Raw genomic sequence first — 24089 nt, forward strand, 5'->3', positions numbered from 1 at the left:
GGAGAGACACCCCTTTTAACGGGGGTCCGTGAGGGAGAGACTCCCCCTTTGACGGGGGTCCCCGAGGGAGAGACTCCCCCTTTAACAGGGTCCCCGAGGGAGAGACTCCCCCTTTAACGGGGGTCCCCGAGGGAGAGACTCCCCCTTTAACGGGGGGTCCCCGAGGGAGAGACTCCCCCTTTAACGGGGGGTCCCCGAGGGAGAGACTTCCCCTTTAACGGGGGTCCGTGAGGGAGAGACTCCCCCTTTAACGGGGGTCCGTGAGGGAGAGACTCCCCCTTTAACAGGGGTCCCCGAGGGAGAGACTCCCCCTTTAACGGGGGTCCGTGAGGGAGAGACTCCCCCTTTAACAGGTGTCCCCCGAGGGAGAGACTCCCCCTTTAACGGGGGTCCCCGAGGGAGAGACTCCCCCTTTAACGGGGGTCCCCCGAGGGAGAGACTCCCCCTTTAACAGGGGTCCGTGAGGGAGAGACTCCCCCTTTAACGGGGGTCCCCGAGGGAGAGACTCCCCCTTTAACGGGGGTCCCCGAGGGAGAGACTCCCCCTTTAACGGGGGTCCGTGAGGGAGAGTCTCCCCCTTTAACGGGGGTCCGTGAGGGAGAGACTCCCCCTTTAACAGGGGTCCCCGAGGGAGAGACTCCCTCTTTAACAGGGGTCCCCGAGGGAGAGACTCCCCCTTTAACGGGGGATCCCCGAGGGAGAGACTCCCCCTTTAACGGGGGTCCCAGAGGGAGAGACTCCCCCTTTAACGGGGGTCCGTGAGGGAGAGACTCCCCCTTTAACAGGGGTCCCCGAGGGAGAGACTCCCCCTTTAACAGGGGGTCGTACTCTTTAAACGACACGGTCATTTGTCGACCTTGCCTTGAGAATTCCGTTTTGCATCTGTCCATTTCTTGATAAGTCGGTGAGACTGTAGAAACAACGTGAGCCGAGGGCCACAGGAAATGCCCCAGCTGATTTTGGACCTGTCCCAATCCGAGCACGCCCACACCATGGTGAAAGGTCCAAAGTAGGAACGAGCCATCGTACAGGAAACCGGCAAACGCACTTAATGAGGCAGTGGGCAAAGACTCACTGCTCCCAGTCCAATAACTGTACTGATGTTAATCCTGACAAGGGGAGAATGCCACATCCATCAGCCTCTCTCTCTCTCTCTCTGTTTCTCTGTATGTGTGTGTCTCTCTGTCTCTCTCTCTCCCCTCCCTCTCTCTCTCTCTCTCTCTCTCTCTCTCTCTCTCTCTGTTTCTCTGTATGTGTGTGTCTCTCTGTCTCTCTCTCTCCCCTCCCTCTCTCTCTCTCTCTCCTCCCTCTCTCTCTCTCTCTCTCTCTCCTCCCCTCCTTCTCTCTCTCTCTCTCCTCCCCTCTCTCCTCCCCTCTCTCTTTCTCTCCTCCCCATCCTCTCTCTCTCTCTCCTCCCCCCCCCTCTCTCTCTCTCTCTCTCTCCTCCCCTCTCTCCTCCCCTCTCTCTTTCTCTCCTCCCCCATCCTCTCTCTCTCTCTCTCTCTCTCCTCCCCTCTCTCTCTCTCTCTCTCTCTCTCTCTCTCCTCCCCTCTCTCCTCCCCTCTCTCTTTCTCTCCTCCCCATCCTCTCTCTCTCTCTCTCTCTCTCTGTCTCTCTCTCCTCCCCTCTCTCTCTCTCTCTCTCTCTCTCCTCTCTCTCTCTCTCTCTCTCTCTCTCTCTCTCTCTCTCTCCCTCTTAGCGAGTTTTGAGGAGATTTGTAGCTCAGGTCGAGGTTCTGGATGTGGGTTCGTTTCCAGACGTTTCGTCTCCGCGCTCGGTCTCGCCGTCAGTGAGGCTCCGGATGAAGCGCTGGTGGTGTCGCCCGCTTCCTCTTTACGCGTCGGAGTTTCCTTGGGTCGGCGACGTCATTTCCTGTCCTTTTTCTCACAGGGGGGGTGGGCAAGTGGGATCCAAGTCAATGGGCCGATGGCTCTCAGTCTCTCAGTCTCTCTCTCTCTCTCAGACAGCAGACGTGGGGCTGACGGAGAACATTGGGGGCAGCGGCCTGCGGTTCGAAGTTTGGGTGAGGCGCCGTCGCTCCAACGAGAGCTACGTCTTCCAGGCCGAGACGGTGGATGTCAAGCAGGCTTGGACCAGGGACATCGCCCAGATCCTCTGGAGGCAAGCCTCGCGGAATAAAGGTGAAGGAGGGGGAGGTTTGGGGGTGGGGGGGGGGGGGGGGGGGGGGGGTGTTGCGGTTGAGAGTCAACCCGCACTGCTGTGGGGTCCGGAGTCCCATGTAGGCCAGACCAGCTAAGGATGGCGGCTTCCTTCCCTGAAGGCCATGGGTGAAGCAGGTGGAACCTGTCCGACGGTCGGTCACAGAATATGCAGCGTGGACGTGGGCCGGTCGGTCCAACCGTTCCGCGCTGACCGTGATCCCTAACCAGTCCCCACCGGCCCGCTTCTCTCCCGTATCCCTCCAAACATTCCCTGCTCACGTATTTATCCAAAAGTGAGTGCACCCACATCCGTCACTACCTCAGGGCGTTCATTCCACACGCGCACCGCCCTCTTGCGGAAAACATTTGCCTCTCGTGTCGTTTTTCTCAACCTTTCTTCTCTCACCTTACAACTGTGCCCCCTAGTCTTCCAATCCACCACTCTCGGGAAAAGACAGCCACCGTTCACCTTATCCACACCTTCTCATGAGTTTATAAACTTCAGTAAGGGCACCCCTCAGCCTCCGACACCTCAGGGAAAGAAAATCCCAGTCTATCCCTGCAACTGAAGCCGTCTATACCCGGCAACATCCTGGTAAATCTCTTCAAACCCTCCATTCCCAGTAACATCCTGGTAAATCTCTTCAAACCCTCGATACCCGGCAACATCCTGGTAAATCTCTTCAAACCCTCTATACCCGGCAACATCCTGGTAAATCTCTTCAAACCCTCCATTCCCAGCAACATCCTGGTAAATCTCTTCAAACCCTCTATACCCGGCAACATCCTGGTAAATCTCTTCAAACCCTCCATTCCTAGCAACATCCTGGTAAATCTCTTCAAACCCTCTATACCCGGCAACATCCTGGTAAATCTCTTCAAACCCTCTATACCCAGCAACATCCTGGTAAATCTCTTCAAACCCCCTATACCCGGCAACATCCTGGTAAATCTCTTCAAACCCTCTATACCCGGCAACATCCTGGTAAATCTCTTCAAACCCTCCATTCCCAGCAACATCCTGGTAAATCTCTTCAAACCCTCTATACCCAGCAACATCCTGGTAAATCTCTTCAAACCCTCCATTCCCAGCAACATCCTGGTAAATCTCTTCAAACCCTCTATACCCGGCAACATCCTGGTAAATCTCTTCAAACCCTCTATACCCAGCAACATCCTGGTAAATCTCTTCAAACCCTCCATTCCCAGCAACATCCTGGTAAATCTCTTCAAACTCTCTATACCCGGCAACATCCTGGTAAATCTCTTCAAACCCTCTATACCCAGCAACATCCTGGTAAATCTCTTCAAACCCTCTATACCCAGCAACATCCTGGTAAATCTCTTCAAACCCTCCATTCCCAGCAATATCCTGGTAAATCTCTTCAAACCCTCTATACCCGGCAACATCCTGGTAAATCTCTTCAAACCCTCTATACCCGGCAACATCCTGGTAAATCTCTTCAAACCCTCTATACCCAGCAACATCCTGGTAAATCTCTTCAAACCCTCTATACCCGGTAACATCCTGGTAAATCTCTTCAACCCCTCCATTCCCAGCAACATCCTGGTAAATCTCTTCAAACCCTCTATACCCAGCAACATCCTGGTAAATCTCTTCAAACCCTCTATACCCAGCAACATCCTGGTCAATCTCTTCAAACCCTCTGTACCCAGCAACGTCCTGGTAAATCTCTTCAAACCCTCTATACCCAGCAACATCCTGGTAAATCTCTTCAAACCCTCTATACCCGGCAACATCCTGATAAATCTCTTCAAACCCTCTATACCCAGCAACATCCTGGCAAATCTCTTCAAACCCTCTATACCCAGCAACATCCTGGTAAATCTCTTCAAACCCTCTATACCCAGCAACATCCTGGTAAATCTCTTCAAACCCTCTATACTCTGCAACATCCTGGTAAATCTCTTCAAACCCTCTATACCCGTCAACATCCTGGTAAATCTCTTCAAACCCTCCATTCCCAGCAACATCCTGGTAAATCTCTTCAAACCCTCCATTCCCAGCAACATCCTGGTAAATCTCTACAAACCCCTCTATACCCAGCAACATCCTGGTAAATCTCTTCAAACCCTCCATTCCCAGCAACATCCTGGTAAATCTCTACAAACCCTCTATACCCAGCAACATCCTGGTAAATCTCTTCAAACCCTCTATACCCGTCAACATCCTGGTAAATCTCTTCAAACCCTCCATTTCCAGCAACATCCTGGTAAATCTCTTCAAACCCTCCATTCCAGTAACATCCTGTTAAATCTCTTCAAACCCTCTATACCCGGCAACATCCTGGTAAATCTCTTCAAACCCTCCATTCCCGGCAACATCCTGGTAAATCTCTTCAAACCCTCCATTCCCAGCAACATCCTGGTAAATCTCTTCAAACCCTCCATTCCCAGCAACATCCTGGTAAATCTCATCAAACCCTCTATACCCAGCAACATCCTGGTAAATCTCTTCAAACCCTCTATACCCGGCAACATCCTGGTAAATCTCTTCAAACCCTCTATACCCAGCAACATCCTGGTAAATCTCTTCAAACCCTCTATACCCAGCAACATCCTGGTAAATGTCTTCAAACCCTCTATACCCGGCAACATCCTGGTAAATCTCTTCAAACCCTCTATACCCAGCAACATCCTGGTAAATGTCTTCAAACCCTCTATACCCGGCAACATCCTGGTAAATGTCTTCAAACACTCTATACCTGGCAACTTCCTGGTAAATCTCTTCAAACCCACCAAGCAAACATCCTGGTAAATCTCTTCAAACCCTCCATTCCCAGCAACATCCTGGTAAATCTCTTCAAACCCTCTATATCCAGCAACATCCTGGTAAATCTCTTCAAACCCTCTATACCCGTCAACATCCTGGTAAATCTCTTCAAACCCTCTATACCCAGCAACATCCTGGTAAATCTCTTCAAACCCCCTATACCCATCAACATCCTGGTAAATCTCTTCAAACCCTCTATACCTGGCAACATCCTGGTAAATCTCTTCAAACCCCCTATACCCATCAACATCCTGGTAAATCTCTTCAAACCCTCTATACCTGGCAACATCCTGGTAAATCTCTTCAAACCCTCAATTCCCAGCAACATCCTGGTAAATCTCTTCAATCCCTCCATTCCCAGTAACATCCTGGTAAATCTCTTCAAACCCTCTATACCCAGCAACATCCTGGTAAATCTCTTCAAACCCTCTATACCCGGCAACATCCTGGTAAATCTCTTCAAACCCTCTATACCCGTCAACATCCTGGTAAGTCTCTTCAAACCCACCATTCCCAGTAACATCCTGGTAAATCTCTTCAAACCCTCCATTCCCAGCAACATCCTGGTAAATCTCTTCAAACCCTCTATACCCAGCAACATCCTGGTAAATCTCTTTAAACCCTCTTTACCCGGCAACATCCTGGTAAATCTCTTCAAACCCTCTATACCCAGCAACATCCTGGTAAATCTCTTCAAACCCTCCATTCCCCGCCACATCCTGGTAAATCTCTTCAAACCCTCTATACCCGGCAACATCCTGGTAAATCTCTTCAAACCCTCTATACCCAGCAACATTCTGGTAAATCTCTTCAAACCCTCCATTCCCAGCAACATCCTGGTAAATCTCTTCAAACCCTCTATACCCAGCAACATCCTGGTAAATCTCATCAAACCCTCTATACCCAGCAACATCCTGGTAAATCTCTTCAAACCCTCTATACCCGGCAACACTCCTGGTAAATCTCTTCAAACCCTCCATTCCCAGCAACATCCTGGTAAATCTCTTCAAACCCTCTATACCTGGCAACATCCTGGTAAATCTCTTCAAACCCACCATTCCCAGCAACATCCTGGTAAATCTCTTCAAACCCTCCATTCCCCGCCACATCCTGGTAAATCTCTTCAAACCCTCTATAACCCGGCAACATCCTGGTAAATCTCTTCAAACCCTCTATACCCGTCAACATCCTGGTAAATCTCTTCAAACCCTCCATTCCCAGTAACATCCTGGTAAATCTCTTCAAACCCTCCATTCCCTGCAACATCCTGGTAAATCTCTTCAAACCCTCCATTCCAGCAACATCCTGGTAAATTTCTTCAAACCCTCTGTACCCGGCAACATCCTGGTAAATCTCTTCAAACCCTCTATACCCAGCAACATCCTGGTAAATCTCTTCAAACCCTCCATTCCCAGCAACATCCTGGTAAATCTCTTCAAACCCTCTATACCCGGCAACATCCTGGTAAATCTCTTCAAACCCTCTATACCCAGCAACATCCTGGTAAATCTCTTCAAACCCTCTATACCCAGCAACATCCTGGTAAATCTCTTCAAACCCTCTATACCCGGCAACATCCTGGTAAATCTCTTCAAACCCTCTTTACCCAGCAACATCATGGTAAATCTCTTTAAACCCTCTATAGTCGTCAACATCCTGGTAAATCTCTTCAAACCCTCCATTCCCAGTAACATCCTGTTAAATCTCTTCAAACCCTCTATACCCAGCAACATCCTGGTAAATCTCTTCAAACCATCTATACCCAGCAACATCCTGGTAAATCTCTTCAAACCCTCCATTCCCAGCAACATCCTGGTAAATCTCTTCAAACCCTCTATACCCAGCAACATCCTGGTAAATCTCTTCAAACCCTCTATACCCAGCAACATCCTGGTAAATCTCTTCAAATCCTCTATACCCAGCAACATCCTGGTAAATCTCTTCAAACCCTCTATACCTGGCAACATCCTGGTAAATCTCTTCAAACCCTCTATACCTGGCAACATCCTGGTAAATCTCTTCAAACCCTCCATTCCCGGCAACATCCTGGTAAATCTCTTCAAACCCTCTATACCCGGCAACATCCTGGTAAATCTCTTCAAACCCTCTATACCCAGCAACATCCTGGTAAATCTCTTCAAACCCTCTATACCCGGCAACATCCTGGTAAATCTGTTCAAACCCTCCATTCCCAGCAACATCCTGGTAAATCTCTTCAAACCCTCTATACCCGTCAACATCCTGGTAAATCTCTTCAAACCCTCCATTCCCAGCAACATCCTGGTAAATCTCTTCAAACCCCCTATACCCAGCAACATCCTGGTAAATCTCTTCAAACCCTCCATTCCCAGCAACATCCTGGTAAATCTCTTCAAACCCTCTATACTTGGCAACATCCTGGTAAATCTCTTCAAACCCTCCATTCCCAGCAACATCCTGGTAAATCTCTTCAAACCCTCCATTCCCAGTAACATCCTGGTAAATCTCTTCAAACCCTGCATTCCCTGCAACATCCTGGTAAATCTCTTCAAACCCTCTATACTTGGCAACATCCTGGTAAATCTCTTCAAACCCTCCATTCCCAGCAACATCCTGGTAAATCTCTTCAAACCCTCCATTCCCAGCAACATCCTGGTAAATCTCTTCAAACTCTCTATACCCAGCAACATCCTGGCAAATCTCTTCAAACCCTCTATACCCAGCAACATCCTGGTAAATCTCTTCAAACCCTCCATTCCCAGCAACATCCTGGTAAATCTCTTCAAACCCTCTATACCCAGCAACATCCTGGTAAATCTCTTCAAACCCTCTATACCCAGCAACATCCTGGTAAATCTCTTCAAACCCTCCATTCCCAGCAACATCCTGGTAAATCTCTTCAAACCCTCTATACCCAGCAACATCCTGGTAAATCTCTTCAAACCCTCTATACCCGGCAACATCCTGGTAAATCTCTTCAAACCCTCTATACCCAGCAACATCCTGGTAAATCTCTTCAAACCCTCCATTCCCAGCAACATCCTGGTAAATCTCTTCAAACCGTCTATACCCGGCAACATCCTGGTAAATCTCTTCAAACCCTCTATACCCAGCAACATCCTGGTAAATCTCTTCAAACCCTCTATACCCAGCAACATCCTGGTAAATCTCTTCAAACCCTCTATACCCAGCAACATCCTGGTAAATCTCTTCAAACCCTCTATACCCAGCAACATCCTGGTAAATCTCTTCAAACCCTCTATACCCGGCAACATCCTGGTAAATCTCTTCAAACCCTCTATACCCGGCAACATCCTGGTAAATCTCTTCAAACCCTCCATTCCCAGCAACATCCTGGTAAATCTCTTCAAACCCTCTATACCCGGCAACATCCTGGTAAATCTCTTCAAACCCTCCATTCCCAGCAACATCCTGGTAAATCTCTTCAAACCCCCTATACCCAGCAACATCCTGGTAAATCTCTTCAAACCCCCTATACCCAGCAACATCCTGGTAAATCTCTTCAAACCCACCATTCCCAGCAACATCCTGGTAAATCTCTTCAAACCCCCTATACCCAGCAACATCCTGGTAAATCTCTTCAAACCCTCCATTCCCAGCAACATCCTGGTAAATCTCTTCAAACGCACCATTCCCAGCAACATCCTGGTAAATCTCTTCAAACCCTCTATACCCAGCAACATCCTGGTAAATCTCTTCAAACCCTCTATACCCAGCAACATCCTGGTAAATCTCTTCAAACCCTCTATACCCAGCAACATCCTGGTAAATCTCTTCAAACCCTCTATACCCGGCAACATCCTGGTAAATCTCTTCAAACCCTCCATTCCCAGCAACATCCTGGTAAATCTCTTCAAACCCTCCATTCCCAGCAACATCCTGGTAAATCTCTTCAAACCCTCTATACCCAGCAACATCCTGGTAAATCTCTTCAAACCCTCTATACCTGGCAACATCCTGGTAAATCTCTTCAAACCCTCCATTCCCAGTAACATCCTGGTAAATCTCTTGAAACCCCCTATACCCGGCAACATCCTGGTAAATCTCTTCAAACCCTCTATACCCGTCAACATCCTGGTAAATCTCTTCAAACCCTCTATACCCGTCAACATCCTGCTAAATCTCTTCAAACCCTCCATTCCCAGTAACATCCTGGTAAATCTCTTCAAACCCTCCATTCCCAGCAACATCCTGGTAAATCTCTTCAAACCCCCTATACCCAGCAACATCCTGGTAAATCTCTTCAAACCCTCCATTCCCAGCAACATCCTGGTAAATCTCTTCAAACCCTCTATACCCGGCAACATCCTGGTAAATCTCTTCAAACCCTCTATACCCAGCAACATCCTGGTAAATCTCTTCAAACCCTCCATTCCCAGCAACATCCTGGTAAATCTCTTCAAACCCTCTATACCCTGCAACATCCTGGTAAATCTCTTCAAACCCTCTATACCCAGCAACATCCTGGTAAATCTCTACAAACCCTCTATACCCAGCAACATCCTGGTAAATCTCTTCAAACCCTCTATACCCTGCAACATCCTGGTAAATCTCTTCAAACCCTCTATACCCAGCAACATCCTGGTAAATCTCTACAAACCCTCTATACCCAGCAACATCCTGGTGAATCTCTTCAAACCCTCTATACCCAGCAACATCCTGGTAAATCTCTACAAACCCTCTATACCCAGCAACATCCTGGTAAATCTCTTCAAACCCTCTATACCCTGCAACATCCTGGTAAATCTCTTCAAACCCTCTATACCCAGCAACATCCTGGTAAATCTCTTCAAACCCTCTATACCCGGCAACATCCTGGTAAATCTCTTCAAACCCTCCATTCCCGGCAACATCCTGGTAAATCTCTTCAGACCCTCCATTCCCAGCAACATCCTGGTAAATCTCTTCAAACCCTCTATACCCATCAACATCCTGGTAAATCTCTTCAAACCCTCCATTCCCAGCAACATCCTGGTAAATCTCTTCAAACCCTCCATTCCCGGCAACATCCTGGTAAATCTCTTCAAACCCTCTATACCCAGCAACATCCTGGTAAATCTCTTCAAATCCTCTATACCCAGCAACATCCTGGTAAATCTCTTCAAACCCTCTATACCCGGCAACATCCTGGTAAATCTCTTCAAACCCTCCATTCCCGGCAACATCCTGGTAAATCTCTTCAAACCCTCTATACCCGGCAACATCCTGGTAAATCTCTTCAAACCCTCTATACCCAGCAACATCCTGGTAAATCTCTTCAAACCCTGTATACCCGGCAACATCCTGGTAAATCTCTTCAAACCCTCCATTCCCAGCAACATCCTGGTAAATCTCTTCAAACCCTCTATACCCGTCAACATCCTGGTAAATCTCTTCAAACCCTCCATTCCCAGCAACATCCTGGTAAATCTCTTCAAACCCCCTATACCCAGCAACATCCTGGTAAATCTCTTCAAACCCTCCATTCCCAGCAACATCCTGGTAAATCTCTTCAAACCCTCTATACCCGGCAACATCCTGGTAAATCTCTTCAAACCCTCTATACCCAGCAACATCCTGGTAAATCTCTTCAAACCCTCTATACCCAGCAACATCCTGGTAAATCTCTTCAAACCCTCTATACCTGGCAACATCCTGGTAAATCTCTTCAATCCCACCATTCCCAGCAACATCCTGGTAAATCTCTTCAAACCCTCCATTCCCAGCAACATCCTGGTAAATCTCTTCAAACCCTCTATACCCAGCAACATCCTGGTAAATCTCTTCAAACCCTCTATACTTGGCAACATCCTGGTAAATCTGTTCAAACCCTCCATTCCCAGCAACATCCTGGTAAATCTCTTCAAACCCTCCATTCCCAGTAACATCCTGGTAAATCTCTTCAAACCCTGCATTCCCTGCAACATCCTGGTAAATCTCTTCAAACCCTCCATTCCCAGCAACATCCTGGTAAATCTCTTCAAACTCTCTATACCCAGCAACATCCTGGTAAATCTCTTCAAACCCTCTATACCCAGCAACATCCTGGTAAATCTCTTCAAACCCTCCATTCCCAGCAACATCCTGGTAAATCTCTTCAAACCCTCTATACCCGGCAACATCCTGGTAAATCTCTTCAAACCCTCTATACCCAGCAACATCCTGGTAAATCTCTTCAAACCCTCCATTCCCAGCAACATCCTGGTAAATCTCTTCAAACCGTCTATACCCAGCAACATCCTGGTAAATCTCTTCAAACCCTCCATTCCCAGCAACATCCTGGTAAATCTCTTCAAACCCTCTATACCCAGCAACATCCTGGTAAATCTCTTCAAACCCTCTATACCCAGCAACATCCTGGTAAATCTCTTCAAACCCTCTATACCCAGCAACATCCTGGTAAATCTCTTCAAACCCTCTATACCCAGCAACATCCTGGTAAATCTCTTCAAACCCTCTATACCCGGCAACATCCTGGTAAATCTCTTCAAACCCTCTATACCCGGCAACATCCTGGTAAATCTCTTCAAACCCTCCATTCCCAGCAACATCCTGGTAAATCTCTTCAAACCCTCTATACCCGGCACCATCCTGGTAAATCTCTTCAAACCCTCCATTCCCAGCAACATCCTGGTAAATCTCTTCAAACCCCCTATACCCAGCAACATCCTGGTAAATCTCTTCAAACCCCCTATACCCAGCAACATCCTGGTAAATCTCTTCAAACCCACCATTCCCAGCAACATCCTGGTAAATCTCTTCAAACCCCCTATACCCAGCAACATCCTGGTAAATCTCTTCAAACCCTCCATTCCCAGCAACATCCTGGTAAATCTCTTCAAACCCACCATTCCCAGCAACATCCTGGTAAATCTCTTCAAACCCTCTATACCCAGCAACATCCTGGTAAATCTCTTCAAACCCTCTATACCCAGCAACATCCTGGTAAATCTCTTCAAACCCTCCATTCCCAGTAACATCCTGGTAAATCTCTTCAAACCCTCTATACCCGGCAACATCCTGGTAAATCTCTTCAAACCCTCCATTCCCAGCAACATCCTGGTAAATCTCTTCAAACCCTCCATTCCCAGTAACATCCTGGTAAATCTCTTCAAACCCACCATTCCCAGCAACATCCTGGTAAATCTCTTCAAACCCTCTATACCCGTCAACATCCTGGTAAATCTCTTCAAACCCTCTATACCCAGCAACATCCTGGTAAATCTCTTCAAACCCTCTATACCCGGCAACATCCTGGTAAATCTCTTCAAACCCTCCATTCCCAGCAACATCCTGGTAAATCTCTTCAAACCCTCCATTCCCAGCAACATCCTGGTAAATCTCTTCAAACCCTCTATACCCAGCAACATCCTGGTAAATCTCTTCAAACCCTCCATTCCCAGCAACATCCTGGTAAATCTCTTCAAACCCTCTATACCCGTCAACATCCTGGTAAATCTCTTCAAACCCTCTATACCCGTCAACATCCTGGTAAATCTCTTCAAACCCTCTATACCCGTCAACATCCTGGTAAATCTCTTCAAACCCTCCATTCCCAGCAACATCCTGGTAAATCTCTTCAAACCCTCCATTCCCAGTAACATCCTGGTAAATCTCTTCAAACCCTCTATACCCAGCAACATCCTGGTAAATCTCTTTAAACCCTCTTTACCCGGCAACATCCTGGTAAATCTCTTCAAACCCTCTATACCCAGCAACATCCTGGTAAATCTCTTCAAACCCTCTATACCCAGCAACATCCTGGTAAATCTCTTCAAACCCTCTATACCCAGCAACATCCTGGTAAATCTCTTCAAACCCTCTATACCCAGCAACATCCTGGTAAATCTCTTCAAACCCTCCATTCCCAGCAACATCCTGGTAAATCTCTTCAAACCCTCCATTCCCAGCAACATCCTGGTAAATCTCTTCAAACCCTCCATTCCCAGTAACATCCTGGTAAATCTCTTGAAACCCCCTATACCCGGCAACATCCTGGTAAATCTCTTCAAACCCTCTATACCCGTCAACATCCTGGTAAATCTCTTCAAACCCTCTATACCCGTCAACATCCTGGTAAATCTCTTCAAACCCTCCATTCCCAGCAACATCCTGGTAAATCTCTTCAAACCCTGCATTCCCAGCAACATCCTGGTAAATCTCTTCAAACCCCCTATACCCAGCAACATCCTGGTAAATCTCTTCAAACCCTCCATTCCCAGCAACATCCTGGTAAATCTCTTCAAACCCTCTATACCCGGCAACATCCTGGTAAATCTCTTCAAACCCTCTATACCCAGCAACATCCTGGTAAATCTCTTCAAACCCTCCATTCCCAGCAACATCCTGGTAAATCTCTTCAAACCCTCTATACCCAGCCACATCCTGGTAAATCTCTTCAAACCCTCCATTCCCAGCAACATCCTGGTAAATCTCTTCAAACCCTCTATACCCTGCAACATCCTGGTAAATCTCTTCAAACCCTCTATACCCAGCAACATCCTGGTAAATCTCTACAAACCCTCTATACCCAGCAACATCCTGGTAAATCTCTTCAAACCCTCTATACCCTGCAACATCCTGGTAAATCTCTTCAAACCCTCTATACCCAGCAACATCCTGGTAAATCTCTACAAACCCTCTATACCCAGCAACATCCTGGTAAATCTCTTCAAACCCTCTATACCCAGCAACATCCTGGTAAATCTCTACAAACCCTCTATACCCAGCAACATCCTGGTAAATCTCTTCAAACCCTCTATACCCTGCAACATCCTGGTAAATCTCTTCAAACCCTCTATACCCAGCAACATCCTGGTAAATCTCTTCAAACCCTCTATACCCGGCAACATCCTGGTAAATCTCTTCAAACCCTCCATTCCCGGCAACATCCTGGTAAATCTCTTCAGACCCTCCATTCCCAGCAACATCCTGGTAAATCTCTTCAAACCCTCTATACCCATCAACATCCTGGTAAATCTCTTCAAACCCTCCATTCCCAGCAACATCCTGGTAAATCTCTACAAACCCTCTATACTTGGCAACATCCTGGTAAATCTCTTCAAACCCTCCATTCCCAGCAACATCCTGGTAAATCTCTTCAAACCCTCTATACCCAGCAACATCCTGGTAAATCACTTCAAACCCTCTATACCCGTCAACATCCTGGTAAATCTCTTCAAACCCTCCATTCCCAGTAACATCCTGTTAAATCTCATCAAACCCTCTATACCCAGCAACATCCTGGTAAATCTCTTCAAACCCTCTATACCCAGCAACATCCTGGTAAATCTCTTCAAACCCTCCATTCCCAGCAACATCCTGGTAAATCTCTTCAAACCCTCTATACCCAGCAACATCCTGGTAAATCTCTTCAAATCCTCTATACCCAGCAACATCCTGGTAAATCTCTTCAAACCCTCTATACCCGGCAACATCCTGGTAAATCTCTTCAAACCCTCCATTCCCGGCAACATCCTGGTAAATCTCTTCAAACCCTCTATACCCGGCAACATCCTGGTAAATCTCTTCAAACCCTCTATACCCAGCAACATCCTGGTAAATCTCTTCAAACCCTGTATACCCGGCAACATCCTGGTAAATCTCTTCAAACCCTCCATTCCCAGCAACATCCTGGTAAATCTCTTCAAACCCTCTATACCCGTCAACATCCTGGTAAATCTCTTCAAACCCTCCATTCCCAGCAACATCCTGGTAAATCTCTTCAAACCCCCTATACCCAGCAACATCCTGGTAAATCTCTTCAAACCCTCCATTCCCAGCAACATCCTGGTAAATCTCTTCAAACCCTCTATACCCGGCAACATCCTGGTAAATCTCTTCAAACCCTCTATACCCAGCAACGTCCTGGTAAATCTCTTCAAACCCTCTATACCCAGCAACATCCTGGTAAATCTCTTCAAACCCTCTATACCTGGCAACATCCTGGTAAATCTCTTCAATCCCACCATTCCCAGCAACATCCTGGTAAATCTCTTCAAACCCTCCATTCCCAGCAACATCCTGGTAAATCTCTTCAAACCCTCTATACCCAGCAACATCCTGGTAAATCTCTTCAAACCCTCTATACTTGGCAACATCCTGGTAAATCTGTTCAAACCCTCCATTCCCAGCAACATCCTGGTAAATCTCTTCAAACCCTCCATTCCCAGTAACATCCTGGTAAATCTCTTCAAACCCTGCATTCCCTGCAACATCCTGGTAAATCTCTTCAAACCCTCCATTCCCAGCAACATCCTGGTAAATCTCTTCAAACTCTCTATACCCAGCAACATCCTGGTAAATCTCTTCAAACCCTCTATACCCAGCAACATCCTGGTAAATCTCTTCAAACCCTCCATTCCCAGCAACATCCTGGTAAATCTCTTCAAACCCTCTATACCCAGCAACATCCTGGTAAATCTCTTCAAACCCTCTATACCCGGCAACATCCTGGTAAATCTCTTCAAACCCTCTATACCCAGCAACATCCTGGTAAATCTCTTCAAACCCTCCATTCCCAGCAACATCCTGGTAAATCTCTTCAAACCCTCTATACCCAGCAACATCCTGGTAAATCTCTTCAAACCCTCCATTCCCAGCAACATCCTGGTAAATCTCTTCAAACCCTCTATACCCAGCAACATCCTGGTAAATCTCTTCAAACCCTCTATACCCAGCAACATCCTGGTAAATCTCTTCAAACCCTCTATACCCAGCAACATCCTGGTAAATCTCTTCAAACCCTCTATACCCAGCAACATCCTGGTAAATCTCTTCAAACCCTGTATACCCGGCAACATCCTGGTAAATCTCTTCAAACCCTCTATACCCGTCAACATCCTGGTAAATCTCTTCAAACCCTCTATACCCGGCAACATCCTGGTAAATCTCTTCAAACCCTCCATTCCCAGCAACATCCTGGTAAATCTCTTCAAACCCTCTATACCTGGCAACATCCTGGTAAATCTCTTCAAACCCTCCATTCCCAGCAACATCCTGGTAAATCTCTTCAAACCCCCTATACCCAGCAACATCCTGGTAAATCTCTTCAAACCCCCTATACCCAGCAACATCCTGGTAAATCTCTTCAAACCCACCATTCCCAGCAACATCCTGGTAAATCTCTTCAAACCCCCTATACCCAGCAACATCATGGTAAATCTCTTCAAACCCTCCATTCCCAGCAACATCCTGGTAAATCTCTTCAAACCCACCATTCCCAGCAACATCCTGGTAAATCTCTTCAAACCCTCTATACCCAGCAACATCCTGGTAAATCTCTTCAAACCCTCCATTCCCAGTAACATCCTGGTAAATCTCTTCAAACCCTCCATTCCCAGCAACATCCTGGTAAATCTCTTCAAACCCTCCATTCCCAGTAACATCCTGGTAAATCTCTTCAAACCCTCTATACCCGGCAACATCCTGGTAAATCTCTTCAAACCCTCCATTCCCAGTAACATCCTGGTAAATCTCTTCAAACCCTCTATACCCAGCAACATCCTGGTAAATCTCTTCAAACCCTCTATACCCGTCAACATCCTGGTAAATCTCATCACACCCTCTATACCCGTCAACATCCTGGTAAATCTCTTCAAACCCTATATACCCATCAACATCCTGGTAAATCTCTTCAAACCCTCCATTCCCAGCAACATCCTGGTAAATCTCTTCAAACCCTCTATACCCGGCAACATCCTGGTAAATCTCTTCAAACCCTCCATTCCCAGCAACATCCTGGTAAATCTCTTCAAACCCTCTATACCCGGCAACATCCTGGTAAATCTCTTCAAACCCTCTATACCCAGCAACATCCTGGTAAATCTCTTCCAACCCTCTCTACCCAGCAACATCCTGGTAAATCTCTTCAAACCCTCTATACCCGGCAACATCCTGGTAAATCTCTTCAAACCCTCTATACCCAGCAACATCCTGGTAAATCTCATCAAAGCCTCCATTCCCAGCAACATCCTGGTAAATCTCTTCAAACCCTCTATACCCAGCAACATCCTGGTAAATCTCTTCAAACCCTCTCTACCCAGCAACATCCTGGTAAATCTCATCAAACCCTCCATTCCCAGCAACATCCTGGTAAATCTCTTCAAACCCTCTATACCTGGCAACATCCTGGTAAATCTCTTCAAACCCACCATTCCCAGCAACATCCTGGTAAATCTCTTTAAACCCTCTATACCCAGCAACATCCTGGTAAATCTCTTCAAACCCTCTATACCCAGCAACATCCTGGTAAATCTCTTCAAACCCTCCATTCCCAGCAACATCCTGGTAAATCTCTTCAAACCCTCCATTCCCAGCAACATCCTGGTAAATCTCTTCAAACCCTCTATACCCAGCAACATCCTGGTAAATCTCTTCAAACCCTCCATTCCCAGTAACATCCTGGTAAATCTCTTCAAACCCTCTATACCCAGCAACATCCTGGTAAATCTCTTTAAACCCTCTATACCCGGCAACATCCTGGTAAATCTCTTCAAACCCTCTATACCCAGCAACATCCTGGCAAATCTCTTCAAACCCTCTATACCCGGCAACATCCTGGTAAATCTCTTCAAACCCTCTATACCCAGCAACATCCTGGTAAATCTCTTCAAACCCTCAATTCCCAGCAACATCCTGGTAAATCTCTTCAAACCCTCCATTCCCAGCAACATCCTGGTAAATCTCTTCAAACCCTCTATACCCGGCAACATCCTGGTAAATCTCTTCAAACCCTCTATACCCGGCAACATCCTGGTAAATCTCTTCAAACCCTCCATTCCCAGTAACATCCTGGTAAATCTCTTCAAACCCTCTATACCCAGCAACATCCTGGTAAATCTCTTCAAACCCTCCATTCCCAGCAACATCCTGGTAAATCTCTTCAAACCCTCTATACCCGGCAACATCCTGGTAAATCTCTTCAAACCCTCTATACCCAGCAACATCCTGGTAAATCTCATCAAACCCTCCATTCCCAGCAACATCCTGGTAAATCTCTTCAAACCCTCTATACCCAGCAACATCCTGGCAAATCTCTTCAAACCCTCTCTACCCAGCAACATCCTGGTAAATCTCATCAAACCCTCCATTCCCAGCAACGTCCTGGTAAATCTCTTCAAACCCTCTATACCTGGCAACATCCTGGTAAATCTCTTCAAACCCACCATTCCCAGCAACATCCTGGTAAATCTCTTTAAACCCTCTATACCCAGCAACATCCTGGTAAATCTCTTCAAACCCTCTATACCCAGCAACATCCTGGTAAATCTCTTCAAACCCTCCATTCCCAGCAACATCCTGGTAAATCTCTTCAAACCCTCCATTCCCAGCAACATCCTGGTAAATCTCTTCAAACCCTCTATACCCAGCAACATCCTGGTAAATCTCTTCAAACCCTCCATTCCCAGTAACATCCTGGTAAATCTCTTCAAACCCTCTATACCCAGCAACATCCTGGTAAATCTCTTTAAACCCTCTATACCCGGCAACATCCTGGTAAATCTCTTCAAACCCTCTATACCCAGCAACATCCTGGTAAATCTCTTCAAACCCTCTATACCCGGCAACATCCTGGTAAATCTCTTCAAACCCTCTATACCCAGCAACATCCTGGTAAATCTCTTCAAACCCTCAATTCCCAGCAACATCCTGGTAAATCTCTTCAAACCCTCCATTCCCAGCAACATCCTGGTAAATCTCTTCAAACCCTCTATACCTGGCAACATTCTGGTAAATCTCTTCAAACCCTCCATTCCCAGTAACATCCTGGGAAATCTCTTCAAACCCCCTATACCCAGCAACATCCTGGTAAATCTCTTCAAACCCTCTATACCTGGCAACATCCTGGTAAATCTCTTCAAACCCTCTATACCCAGCAACATCCTGGTAAATCTCTTCAAACCCTCTATACCCAGCAACATCCTGGTAAATCTCTTCAAACCCTCTATACCCGGCAACATCCTGGTAAATCTCTTCAAACCCTCTATCCCCAGCAACATCCTGGTAAATCTCTTCAAACCCTCTATACCCGGCAACATCCTGGTACATCTCTTCAAACCCCCTATACCCAGCAACATCCTGGTAAATCTCTTCAAACCCTCTATACCCGGCAACATCCTGGTAAATCTCTTCAAACCCTCTATACTCTGCAACATCCTGGTAAATCTCTTCAAACCCCCTATACCCAGCAACATCCTGGTAAATCTCTTCAAACCCTCTATACCCAGCAACATCCTGGTAAATCTCTTCAAACCCTCTATACCCAGCAACATCCTGGTAAATCTCTTCAAACCCTCTATACCCGGCAACATCCTGGTAAATCTCTTCAAACCCTCCATTCCCAGCAACATCCTGGTAAATCTCTTCAAACCCTCTATACCCAGCAACATCCTGGTAAATCTCTTCAAACCCTCTTTACCCAGCAACATCCTGGTAAATCTCTTCAAACCCCCTATACCCAGCAACATCCTGGTAAATCTCTTCAAACCCTGTATACCCGGCAACATCCTGGTAAATCTCTTCAAACTCTCTATACCCAGCAACATCCTGTTAAATCTCTTCAAACCCTCCATTCCCAGTAACATCCTGGTAAATCTCTTCAAACCCTCTATACCCAGTAACATCCTGGTAAATCTCTTCAAACCCTCCATTCCCAGTAACATCCTGGTAAGTCTCTTCAAACCCTCTATACCCGGCAACATCCTGGTAAATCTCTTCAAAACCTCTATACCCAGCAACATCCTGGTAAATCTCTTCAAACCCTCCATTCCCAGTAACATCCTGGTAAATCTCTTCAAACCCTCTATACCCAGCAACATCCTGGTAAATCTCTTCAAACCCTCTATACCCGGCAACATCCTGGTAAATCTCTTCAAACCCTCTATACCCGGCAACATCCTGGTAAATCTCTTCAAACCCTCTATACCTGGCAACATCCTGGTAAATCTCTTCAAACCCTCTATACCCAGCAACATCCTGGTAAATCTCTTCAAACCCTCTATACCCGTCAACATCCTGGTAAATCTCTTCAAACCCTCCATTCCCAGCAACATCCTGGTAAATCTCTTCAAACCCTCCATCCCCAGCAACATCCTGGTAAATCTCTTCAAACCCTCTATACCCAGCAACATCCTGGTAAATCTCTTCACACCCTCCATTCCCAGCAACATCCTGGTAAATCTCTTCAAACCCTCCATTCCCAGTAACATCCTGGTAAATCCATTAAAACCCTGTATACCCAGCAACATCCTGGTAGATCTCTTCAAACCCTCCATTCCCAGTAACATCCTGGTAAATCTCTTCAAACCCTCTATACCCGGCAACATCCTGGTAAATCTCTTCAAACCCTCCATTCCCAGCAACATCCTGGTAAATCTCTTCAAACCCTCCATTCCCAGCAACATCCTGGTAAATCTCTTCAAACCCTCCATTCCCAGTAACATCCTGGTAAATCTCTACAAACCCTCTATACCCAGCAACATCCTGGTAAATCTCTTCAAACCCACCATTCTCAGCAACATCCTGGTAAATCTCTTCAAACCCTCTATACCCGGCAACGTCCTGGTAAATCTCTTCAAACCCTCTATACCCAGCAACATCCTGGTAAATCTCTTCAAACCCTGTATACCCGGCAACATCCTGGTAAATCTCTTCAAACCCTCTATACCCAGCAACATCCTGGTAAATCTCTTCAAACCCTCCATTCCCAGTAACATCCTGGTAAATCTCTTCAAACCCTCTATACCCAGTAACATCCTGGTAAATCTCTTCAAACCCTCCATTCCCAGTAACATCCTGGTAAGTCTCTTCAAACCCTCTATACCCGGCAACATCCTGGTAAATCTCTTCAAACCCTCTATACCCAGCAACATCCTGGTAAATCTCTTCAAACCCTCCATTCCCAGTAACATCCTGGTAAATCTCTTCAAACCCTCTATACCCAGCAACATCCTGGTAAATCTCTTCAAACCCTCTATACCCGGCAACATCCTGGTAAATCTCTTCAAACCCTCTATACCCGGCAACATCCTGGTAAATCTCTTCAAACCCTCTATACCTGGCAACATCCTGGTAAATCTCTTCAAACCCTCTATACCCAGCAACATCCTGGTAAATCTCTTCAAACCCTCTATACCCGTCAACATCCTGGTAAATCTCTTCAAACCCTCCATTCCCAGCAACATCCTGGTAAATCTCTTCAAACCCTCCATCCCCAGCAACATCCTGGTAAATCTCTTCAAACCCTCTATACCCAGCAACATCCTGGTAAATCTCTTCACACCCTCCATTCCCAGCAACATCCTGGTAAATCTCTTCAAACCCTCCATTCCCAGTAACATCCTGGTAAATCCATTAAAACCCTGTATACCCAGCAACATCCTGGTAGATCTCTTCAAACCCTCCATTCCCAGTAACATCCTGGTAAATCTCTTCAAACCCTCTATACCCGGCAACATCCTGGTAAATCTCTTCAAACCCTCCATTCCCAGCAACATCCTGGTAAATCTCTTCAAACCCTCCATTCCCAGCAACATCCTGGTAAATCTCTTCAAACCCTCCATTCCCAGTAACATCCTGGTAAATCTCTACAAACCCTCTATACCCAGCAACATCCTGGTAAATCTCTTCAAACCCACCATTCCCAGCAACATCCTGGTAAATCTCTTCAAACCCTCTATACCCGGCAACGTCCTGGTAAATCTCTTCAAACCCTCTATACCCAGCAACATCCTGGTAAATCTCTTCAAACCCTCTATACCCAGCAACATCCTGGTAAATCTCTTCAAACCCTCTATACCCAGCAACATCCTGGTAAATCTCTTCAAACCCTCTTTCCCCGTCAACATCCTGGTAAATCTCTTCAAACTCTCCATTCCCAGTAACATCCTGGTAAATCTCTTCAAACCCTCTATACCCAGCAACATCCTGGTAAATCTCTTCAAACCCTCTATACCCGGCAACATCCTGGTAAATCTCTTCAAACCCTTATACCCAGCAACATCCTGGTAAATCTCTTCAAACCCTCAATTCCCAGCAACATCCTGGTAAATCTCTTCAAACCCTCCATTCCCAGCAACATCCTGGTAAATGTCTTCAAACCCTCTATACCCGGCAACATCCTGGTAAATCTCTTCAAACCCTCTATACCCGGCAACATCCTGGTAAATCTCTTCAAACCCTCCATTCCCAGTAACATCCTGGTAAATCTCTTCAAACCCTCTATACCCAGCAACATCCTGGTAAATCTCTTCAAACCCTCTCTACCCAGCAACATCCTGGTAAATCTCTTCAAACCCTCTATACCCGGCAACATCCTGGTAAATCTCTTCAAACCCTCTATACCCAGCAACATCCTGGTAAATCTCATCAAACCCTCCATTCCCAGCAACATCCTGGTAAATCTCTTCAAACCCTCTATACCCAGCAACATCCTGGTAAATCTCTTCAAACCCTCTCTACCCAGCAACATCCTGGTAAATCTCTTCAAACCCTCTATACCCAGCAACATCCTGGTAAATCTCATCAAACCCTCCATTCCCAGCAACGTCCTGGTAAATCTCTTCAAACCCTCTATACCTGGCAACATCCTGGTAAATCTCTTCAAGCCCTCTATACCCAGCAACATCCTGGTAAATCTCTACAAACCCTCTATACCCAGCAACATCCTGGTAAATCTCTTCAAACCCTCTATACCCAGCAACATCCTGGTAAATCTCTTCAAACCCTCTATACCCAGCAACATCCTGGTAAATCTCTTCAAACCCTCTATACCCGGCAACATCCTGGTAAATCTCTTCAAACCCTCCATTCCCGGCAACATCCTGGTAAATCTCTTCAGACCCTCCATTCCCAGCAACATCCTGGTAAATCTCTTCAAACCCTCTATACCCATCAACATCCTGGTAAATCTCTTCAAACCCTCCATTCCCAGCAACATCCTGGTAAATCTCTACAAACCCTCTATACTTGGCAACATCCTGGTAAATCTCTTCAAACCCTCCATTCCCAGCAACATCCTGGTAAATCTCTTCAAACCCTCTATACCCAGCAACATCCTGGTAAATCACTTCAAACCCTCTATACCCGTCAACATCCTGGTAAATCTTTTCAAACCCTCCATTCCCAGTAACATCCTGTTAAATCTCATCAAACCCTCTATACCCAGCAACATCCTGGTAAATCTCTTCAAACCCTCTATACCCAGCAACATCCTGGTAAATCTCTTCAAACCCTCCATTCCCAGCAACATCCTGGTAAATCTCTTCAAACCCTCTATACCCAGCAACATCCTGGTAAATCTCTTCAAATCCTCTATACCCAGCAACATCCTGGTAAATCTCTTCAAACCCTCTATACCCGGCAACATCCTGGTAAATCTCTTCAAACCCTCCATTCCCGGCAACATCCTGGTAAATCTCTTCAAACCCTCTATACCCGGCAACATCCTGGTAAATCTCTTCAAACCCTCTATACCCAGCAACATCCTGGTAAATCTCTTCAAACCCTGTATACCCGGCAACATCCTGGTAAATCTCTTCAAACCCTCCATTCCCAGCAACATCCTGGTAAATCTCTTCAAACCCTCTATACCCGTCAACATCCTGGTAAATCTCTTCAAACCCTCCATTCCCAGCAACATCCTGGTAAATCTCTTCAAACCCCCTATACCCAGCAACATCCTGGTAAATCTCTTCAAACCCTCCATTCCCAGCAACATCCTGGTAAATCTCTTCAAACCCTCTATACCCGGCAACATCCTGGTAAATCTCTTCAAACCCTCTATACCCAGCAACGTCCTGGTAAATCTCTTCAAACCCTCTATACCCAGCAACATCCTGGTAAATCTCTTCAAACCCTCTATACCTGGCAACATCCTGGTAAATCTCTTCAATCCCACCATTCCCAGCAACATCCTGGTAAATCTCTTCAAACCCTCCATTCCCAGCAACATCCTGGTAAATCTCTTCAAACCCTCTATACCCAGCAACATCCTGGTAAATCTCTTCAAACCCTCTATACTTGGCAACATCCTGGTAAATCTGTTCAAACCCTCCATTCCCAGCAACATCCTGGTAAATCTCTTCAAACCCTCCATTCCCAGTAACATCCTGGTAAATCTCTTCAAACCCTGCATTCCCTGCAACATCCTGGTA

General features: G+C 46.4%; 1 protein-coding gene across 1 annotated transcript in view; it reads left to right on the forward strand.

Annotated features, from left to right (window-relative positions):
* The first annotated feature begins 1918 nt into the window (after positions 1 to 1918).
* The window catches only part of LOC140460019 (rho guanine nucleotide exchange factor 40-like), a 44188-nt gene continuing 22017 nt past the window's right edge, over positions 1919 to 24089 (forward strand). The window contains exon 1 of the mRNA XM_072554425.1: positions 1919 to 2141. Within this exon, the coding sequence (XP_072410526.1) occupies positions 1919 to 2141 (223 nt within the window). The remainder of the gene's footprint in view (positions 2142 to 24089) is intronic.

This window comes from Chiloscyllium punctatum, chromosome 36, assembly GCF_047496795.1.
Source record: "Chiloscyllium punctatum isolate Juve2018m chromosome 36, sChiPun1.3, whole genome shotgun sequence".
Classification (NCBI taxonomy): Eukaryota; Metazoa; Chordata; class Chondrichthyes; order Orectolobiformes; family Hemiscylliidae; genus Chiloscyllium; species Chiloscyllium punctatum.